At 38.8% G+C, this 8,942-nt stretch overlaps 1 protein-coding gene and 1 long non-coding RNA gene across 2 annotated transcripts in view; both read left to right on the top strand.

Annotated features, from left to right (window-relative positions):
* The first annotated feature begins 862 nt into the window (after window positions 1-862).
* LOC121930877 lies at window positions 863-7,163 on the top strand. The gene is made up of 4 exons (XR_006104033.1): window positions 863-1,074; window positions 5,141-5,194; window positions 5,769-5,899; window positions 7,115-7,163. It is a non-coding gene; the product is annotated as an uncharacterized LOC121930877 (long non-coding RNA).
* Window positions 7,164-7,526: 363 nt separating this feature from the next.
* Window positions 7,527-8,942, top strand: part of LOC121931713 (maestro heat-like repeat-containing protein family member 1) — a 39,191-nt gene continuing 37,775 nt past the window's right edge. The window contains exons 1-3 of the mRNA XM_042469696.1: window positions 7,527-7,638; window positions 7,747-7,866; window positions 8,178-8,254. Coding sequence (XP_042325630.1) covers window positions 7,527-7,638; window positions 7,747-7,866; window positions 8,178-8,254 — 309 coding nt within the window. The remainder of the gene's footprint in view (window positions 7,639-7,746; window positions 7,867-8,177; window positions 8,255-8,942) is intronic.

Genomic DNA, 8,942 nt, shown 5'->3' with positions numbered 1-8,942 from the left:
CAAATTACTACAGCACACTGGCTCTCAGAATTGCACATGACCCCTCCCTTTTTGGGGCTAGTCCTTTACCACTCCAGACTCCTAGCATCCATCGGCACCACATGTATGGTGAATTTACAAACAAACAGTGATTTTAAAAAATCTAGATAAGTAAACAAATAACTAAGCAAAATATCAACTAAATAAATCAATGTGTTCTGTTATTGTGTTTTGTTTTAACTTTTATTCTGAACCTCCCTGTCAATGTTCCACTTCAACCTGACATTTTCCCTTAGGTTTCATATTCTTCTACTTTGCACTAATTCTACTAATTCTGTTCAAGTTAACACAGGTTTTAAATCTTGGCCAATGATTTGGGGTTCTGGGGACAGAAGTCCAAAACATCTGGAAGGCCACAGTTTGGGAATCACTGCTTAACAAATCCACATGTATGTCCGGTGTACTGGGCCCCAGGAACCGTTTCTCAAGTGTTAGGTCCCTCCTTCCTGATAGAATCCAGGAGTGGAGCAGGTACAGAACACTGTTCTCAGTGACAGTTGAGAACTTATCCATTAGGAGTAAGACAGCCTGAGAGAGGAATGGGGAAGCTGGGTGATTTGTTTTAAACCTGTCCTAAGATACAGCTGTCCAAATGATCCCAGCAAAGGGGTAGTATAGCCTGAAATATTTCTAGGCTTGTGTCTATATTCTGATTGGCAAGCCTTGTTTTCTGTTACCCCTTTGTCTTATGAATTAAATAACACCCATGGGGAATTTAAAAAACACTCTGTTTCCTAAGAAGATGTCTCTTCTTCCTCCAGGGCTGGCCTCAGCATTAGGCTGAGTAAGGCAGCTGCCTGAGGCAGTGGCATGCTAAGAGCTTTAACTTGCACTGCTTTTCCATCTCCAGAGATTCACATGACTGCAACCACATCTCTCTCCATATTGCCTATATTTCTATTTGTGGACTGCTTGCCACTACTTTGGTTCACTTTTGCCTCCTTACAGAACACATGCATTGCCTTCTCTCACTGGACATCATGTCACCTTGAGTACAATCCTTGAAAGTTGCTGTCACAACTTAACACAGAACAGGTACCTTGCATAGAGATAGTTTATACTTATTTACAAGTAAAGAGGGACTGGAGTAGTTAAGCAAGAGAAGATGCAGAGAAGGTAAGGTAAAGCAGTGACAGTGAGGGCAGGAGGAAGGACGTGACAGAAGAAAAGATGGAGATGCTTCTCTTGCCATCTCTAATTGCATGAGGACTTCAGCTGACACTGACCAGACCATCCTATTTTCAACCCTGCTTACTGTTTAATAATGTTCAAGCCTGGGTTTGGCCTAGTTAGGAGGATGCGTGGTCAAACAGACTGGTTGCAGAAAACATTATCTGGGCAGAAATTGCTGTTGTATGCCCTCAAGATTTTTATTTATTTATTTAGGTTAACCCTACACTGAACCAATCATGGGATATTTTTGACAATTTTGTTTCAAAAAAAAAGGTTTCCATTGACTTCCTCTGAAACTGAGGGAGCACAACTTGCTCAGGGTCACCTAGTTGCTTTCTATAGCTGAGTGGGGATTCAAACATTGCTCTCCCAAGATTCCAGCCCAACACTCAAACCACCACATCATGCTGTCTCTCCCTCCTCTGTGTGAGTGTGTGTGTGTATGTATACTTTGGTTAATAATAATAATAATAATAATAATAATAATAATAATAATAAACCTCATAGATCAAGAAATAATACTACCCATAACACTATCCAAAACATTTTTGTATCTTTTTTTAAAGGCTGCAGACTTCAGAAATCCTAGAATTCTAGCATCATAGAGTTGGAAGAGACCACAAGGGCCATCCAGTCCAACACCCTACCATGCAGGAAATCTCAATCAAAACATGCCCGACAGATGGCCATTCAGCCTCTGTTTAAAGACGTCTTAGGATACAGGTGGTGACCCGTGGTCTGAGAAGAGGAGTTCTTCATTCCAACAATACAGGATGAGGTCTTCCCTTCTCCAACCATAGACTGCTCCTGATTTAGAAACTGAAAAGCAAATATGGAAAATTGCATGGTGACTATACTGACCCCCGCCACACATACACACACTAAATCTCTTGCATATATTCAGACAGTTAATTCTTGCCACATAGAAATACAGTTTGCCCTTCTTATACACACATTTGTTATACATGGATTCAAGCATTCACGGTTATCAATTTCAAATATCAAACCTTGATTTTCCATTTTTTATAAGGGACACCATTTTTCTATGTCATTATATTTACTGGGACTTGAGCATCCATGGATTTTGTTATCCATAGGGGATCTTGGAACCAAAACCCAGTGTATAACAAGGGCCCACTGTAGTTTGTGTAGTAGGCAGGGTACACAATTAATGGAACATATGACTTTATAATTATTAAACTTTTAAAAGAAAAGAATATTCATTCCACAGTAAAATTGGCTTGTGACCCAGTGATTGGCTTGTGACACTTAGGTATTTACATGTTTCAGAATGTGCAAGTTAACCCCATCCATTTGCCTGAAATACTTCATGAAATTGTTTCTTTCCTGCCTGTATTTCTGTTATGGGGTATCTGGTCAGTTTGTAATATTTGTGAAACACACTAATAGTTAAGGCCTTTTCATTTCTACTCAGAGAGGCACTCAATTACATGGAATAGGATTTGCTCCTGATTAGCTGTGTGTAGGAGTTTAGCCTAATTTATGGATTATATCTTCAATTACATACAGAACACAAATAGCAAACTTTAGAAATCAATTGATTCATAATGTTGTTTTTTCTATGTGGAAAAAAAATCAATTTTGAAACAATTCACATGGCAGAGGGAAGGAGGGGCTTTGATACCCTCCATGATGAGACCAGTATTTTCAAATGGAAGCATGGTCTAACAGACCAAGCTGAGGCATGTGATGGGGCAAAGTCAGTATATAAGGATGGTACCCCTCCCCCATACTGCCTCTTTTTGACGACGCAGCCCACCCTCCTACCCTAAATACAGTATGAACTTTGTTGGTTGCTTCGGGGTCGGGTAGGAATTGTCTCCCCTTTTCCCATGTCTGGTCTCTTTATTTTATGGTGGGGTATCAAAAGTGTTTCTATTATCCCCCCCCCCCCCCCCATATGCACCTACTACATTCTAGTAAGGAAAAACCCCATTGAGTCATCTGAATTTACTCCCAGGATTGGAGACTTAAAACATTATCTCCACCAGAACATACTGATCAAATCATCTGTTTCAATAGACAATACAATTTAACTAATGTTTATGATTTTTTTTCTCATGCCAGGATTTATCGAAAATATATGGGTCACTTAAATGGTATACAATAGATAAGAAACTCTCCCTAACCAACACTTTCTACTCTATATCTTTCCTACTGTTTCCAAATTTCTTGCTATCTCAATGGACACAGCTCTCAAACTATAACATAATAATAATCTTTATGTGAAGTCAAAGGCTTTCATGGCCAGCATCTATAGTTTTTTGTGTTTTTCGGGCTATGTGACCATGTTCTAGAAGAGTGTATTCCTGACGTTTTGCCAGCATCTGTGCCTGCCATCTTCAGAGGATGCTAGCCTGGAAGAGAGCTGGGTATATATTATATATACTGTGTGACCTGTGTTAATCTGTGCATTGTTCTGTTGTTGACAGCAAGACCTCAGGGTGGGAGGATATGTAAAGAGGATTAGTGTCTGTTTAATTAGTGATCATTGTCTGCTGGAAAAAACCCTGATCCTGGTTGGTTTCTCATTTGCATTTGCTGAGTCCTGATTTGCTGTTTTTCAGAACTGGCAGCCAAACTTTGGCCCCATACAGATAGGCCAAAATAAAGCTGCTTTGAGTCATTTTGGAGGTATGCATCCTAAGAGTCTGGAAGCCATGCCAAATCCATGCTCCAATCCTATGGACTGGAACGTGGCTTTGGCGTGACTTCTGGACTCTTAGGACACATGCATCATTTAAACAGCATACCTCCAAAGTGACTTGAAGCCGCTTTATTTTGGCATGCCTGTATGGGGCCTTTGTTCACTTTAAGGGTTTAAGTAATCTTTTATGCTCTGAAAACAATACTACCAATACCTAAAAGACAATACTTGTAAAGAATGTGTTGATTTCTATATTTTTAGAATTATTTTCCCCCCATAGTATCTGGATTTTTTAAAACAATGCCTGAATGTATGCTTGCTGCCCCCAGTGCAGATTTAATATTTTTGACATTCATCTTGATTAAATTTTTTTAGAATACTCTGAGTAAGAGAACATTGAAACAGTAATTCAAAGTGGTTTTCTGTAAGATTGAGTGCAGTGGCATTCCTCATCTAATGTATATTATTCTCTTTCATCAGTTAGCTCACAACATTTATTCTGCCATCTGAGCATTTTGCCCTCCAAAACTACATTCCTATACCTTAGAGATAATGTGATTTTTCAGATTATATCTTACACACACATGTATGCAGACACACACACACCAATATATCTAAAGCCCAAAGCAGATAGGTCAAAAGAAGTGGCTTCTGGGCACTTTTGGGGCTTGGTATTCAGATGATGTACACCCCCAAAGCAGCTGGAAGCTGCACCAAGGCAGCAGGAGCCAGACTTTTCCGAAGTGGATTCAATCTGCTCCTGCAGGCAGCCCATTCAGGACTATGCTGGCAGCCCACTTCTGGAGCAGGCCATGTGGTTGCTGCAGTCTTAGACCAACCAGGGTCTCCTTCTGGGCCATCTACTTTGGCCCTAAGATTGATCTGTAAATATTTAGTAAGTGGCATTTTTCTAAATCAAGAGTTAGATAACACAAACATCTTCCTGTGATTCTTGTCAAGAAGGAGGTAAATACTTGGAGCTTAGATTTGCTTTGCATGAAAAACATAATTGGTAATTCAAATTACACTAGAACTTGTGTTTGTCTAATGAAGGTAGACTTCTTCCCAGATTGCCCTGTATGCACTGGTCATGCTACAATTTTGTTTGAAGTACTCTGTGAAAACCTTAATCAGACCTGAATATGAGCTCCAAATTTGGGATAACAAGAAATTGGCCTATCTGATTAAATGAGGAGACTCTGAAGAATAATTATAAAGCATTTTTTTCTGATCCACCTTTCATTTTTATTCTTGTTTTAGTTGTCATAATGGGTAACTTCATAGGTGTGGGAACACTGCCAACATCTACAGCAGGTGAGTGTGAAAGTTAGCTGTCTAATTGGTTGATAAAAGTTTTCAGGGTTGCACAAAACTGTTCCAATAAAGGAAGACTGGTAACATTTCTTACATGTTTAATTATTCTCTCTTGGGCACTGTCCATTTTGTTTCAAAGAACTGTCCATGGACTTTTAATAGAAAGATTTGGAAGAAAGCCTGGAAGCTCCCACTTCTTGACTACAGTCATAATGCCATCATTTTCATAGCAGCAGGTGTTTCTAGCCTGCCTAAGGTTTCTATCTACTTGAGGAATATCAGCAGCCAACTTCATTAGCCTTATTACAATTATGATAATCAATTATCCATTTATAAAACAAAATATTATGCCAACTACAAATGTGTGGCTTTCTGTATTTAATCTGAAAGTATCTTCTAATAGTCTTCTGGAAAACACTCTCTCCTTCACCTACACAAGGATATGTAGAGTTTCAAGAGATATTCTAGTTTTGCTTTTTAATGAGGCTTCATGAAAAATACTGTTCTGATCTGTATCTTTAATGGAGAATTTTAATAGTCATTTTTTTCATTGTTATTTTCTTATTTTTAACAGATGACAAGTTAGACGAGAAAGTTCTCTCTGCAGAAGAAGAAGGAGCAATTAAGAATGCCACAGATGAGGCATACAAGACACAGACCACTGAGATACTCATGGACCTGGCCAGGGATTCTTGTGATGTTATGGTATTTTTGTGATGTTGTACTTTACAGGCCAGAATATTGTTCCCAATACATTATTGGGTAAGAAAAATGGCAACCCCTCATGGTTGGAGAAATAAGTAACTTCTTCTTTTTTATTTGCCTCCCCCCCCTCCTTCTCACAAGCATGTTCTTGAAAAGAGCCATGTGTTTTGATGTAGTTTCATCTCCACGAGCATTCTGGTCTAGGAAACATGATTAGGAGGTAGGAGTAGCATGCATAGCCACAGGGGTTTTGTTTAATTGCAAAACAAAAACCAATAATCCTTGGCAATTTGTCTTAATTAAAATAAGCTGACCCATCTGAGGCCTACCATCAATTGCCAGGAACTTTTCTTTTCTGCAACAGAAAAGACAATGCTGAAAAAATACTGTGATAAACCGTGCAGTCTAGTTTTAACCTTCATCTTCCTAATGAATTCTTTTTGGTATAATCTGAATTCTCATATAATCACAAATGTTAATTACCTCATTCATTACAAATCACTAAAGAAGAGAATGTCCTGCTTACCTCTACTGAGAGCAGTACAACAGGGGAATATACAAGGAATAGTCCAGAGTGCAGTCCAAAGGTCACACAATACCAGTCAGTCAGTCACAGCAAAGGGCAGAGGCAAGTGCAGTCACAAGGCAAGTCCAAGGGTCAGATAACCAGAGTCAGGAATCAAGAGGATGGAACAACAAGGCTGCAAGAGTGGTTGACAGCTGCAAAGAACCTCTGCAACTGCAGGTCTTTTAACAGGTCTTTGCTTCTCTCAGCTGAAACCTATTAGCTCTCCTCTTGGCTTCTAGCCTGGAAGAATGCCTCAAAGACTCCCTGACCTGTCTTCACTCCACAGGCTATTGCACCTGCAGCCCAGAGTCCATACAGTCTGTTTCTCCTGCTGCAGTTTCCTGAGCCTGCTCTGGGACTGCTGATCCAGGCAGCCCCAGATCTGCCTCTGTCTCAGCCTCGTCTATGTCTTCAGACATTGAATCCTCTGACTATGCCTCTAAGTCAGGCTCAGGGCAGTCTGTGACAGAGGAAAATTCCACCTGATCATTGCTAAGGTTGAGGGTAAAGATAATGAATGGAAATCAATAAAGTATTCCTCAGGGTTTCTGACCATAATTTTTCTTCTTCTCTATGGGAAAGCACTGGTAAATATCACTGTCCCACTCCACTCTCTAAGTGCAGTTCCTATCTTTCCCATTGTACAGGGACCACTGCTCTCTTATGTGAGTCAGAACCAGGACCAGTTGGAAAGTCAACTCAGTTCTGTCCTAGATGAACTGCACTCCAGGGTAAGAGAGCAATCAGTTTAAAAATCAAAGCCAAATTATGAAAAGGCTAAATATAAAATATTACATGAAATATCTGTCTTGATTTTTTTAAAAAAATCATTTGCATAGGTCAGGGTGGGTCAAAGTAGTCCAATGGGGTATATGTGGTCCCAATCGCTGTTTGTATCCCAGGAAAAATTGACAGCCAAACATCTTCCACATTTAGTGGCAAACTGCAAAATGTTCTGTTACTGCTATTTAAAAATACAGAAAACTACCTTAATTCGACTTGGATTCTAGTAATATAGACAATCACTTTAATTAAAATTGCAAGTCTTTTCTTTGGAACATGTCTTCTTCTGATCTTCTTCTCAGTGTTGTTGGTTCCTCTTACCAGGTATCATGTTCTTCTGCAGATCCAGCTGGACAGAAGGAAGCACTCAGATGTCTGACTGTTCTAGGTGAGAAAAATTCCATACTAATTTTGCAAAGAACAAAGACATTTCTCATTCCACACTACTTCTGATCATTTTTAATTTGGACAATGTGATCTAATTCTTACCTTCTAGGCAGCGTATTCCCTAAAAAGACTCTTAACTTTCTAGCAGAGAAGATGGATGAGGTTTGGAACGATAAAGCGCTGGTCTTCCATACAATAAAAATTCTCAAAGTTATCATTAGCTTAAATGGTAAGAAATTATAGAAGTATTCCAAAATACACAAATCTACTGATTAACAATACATTCTCAATTATAGGTTATATAATGCAGTGTCTTCTCAATGGGATTGCAAATTACTAATCATTTGTGCATATCAACATCGTAAATGAATAAGCCCAATTGAATAAATTTACAGGAAAGTATATTGTGCCAGTCATTTTTTAGTACAGTATCATATTTTATATGAGATGCACTGTTGAGGAAACCCAAGAATGATAGTGTTTCTTTCTTCATTTTTTTTTCTTTTAAAAAACCTCATCATTTGCTTGTTCTGTTCCTAGGGCTGCCAAGAGCCTGTGATACTTGTCCAGGGTTAGAAGCACTTAATTACCGACAAGGTCTTCTAACTAAATTTTTGGTGAGTAAATATTCCATTGGAGAAATGAACAAGGAAGGATGGTGACTTTGGCTAGATGCTTTGGGGGGAGGGGGATCTGTTGATATTGTATTAAGCATAGTTTTTTTTATTAATAAGACCAGTTATTGATTAGATGCTATGGAGCTCTTTCACGTGGTGGAAATGTGTCAGGAGGCTGTGATATTTGTTGCTGTGCTTCTTGTTTGTTTGTTAAATATTTAAGTTATATTCATATTTATTATTGTTGTTGTTATTATTTTCATATTCTCAGACTATATGCTGGTAATTTCTGGTGCCAGCTGCAGCATTTTATTCCCACTCTCAAGTGGGCATCTTTTTAATTGAGATAACACCTTGCTTCTTCTTTGTTTGTTTTCTAGAGTTACAGTGCTATAGTACTTCAGTGAAATAGCAATTTGCATTATATGTCTTAACAGTGGAGAACAAAATTGCCCTTTGTTTGTTTGTTTGTTACACACAGAAATACACACACACACACACACACACACACACACCATTGGAAAAGTCCTAATGTAGAACTACAAAGAGCTCCCAGAAAGAACAGAATGAGTGGACATGGAGGTGATAACAACCATCAAAACTCACCCAAATTAAAAGAGCTGTCTCATGTGAATGCACAGTCTAGAAGAATCCATAGGTGTGTTCAGTTTGAAAAAAAAAACCCTTT

The sequence above is a fragment of the Sceloporus undulatus genome, chromosome 5, assembly GCF_019175285.1.
Source record: "Sceloporus undulatus isolate JIND9_A2432 ecotype Alabama chromosome 5, SceUnd_v1.1, whole genome shotgun sequence".
NCBI classification, from domain to species: Eukaryota; Metazoa; Chordata; class Lepidosauria; order Squamata; family Phrynosomatidae; genus Sceloporus; species Sceloporus undulatus.
Note: the sequence above shows the minus strand (reverse complement) of the source record. Positions and strands in the feature narration are given on the sequence as shown.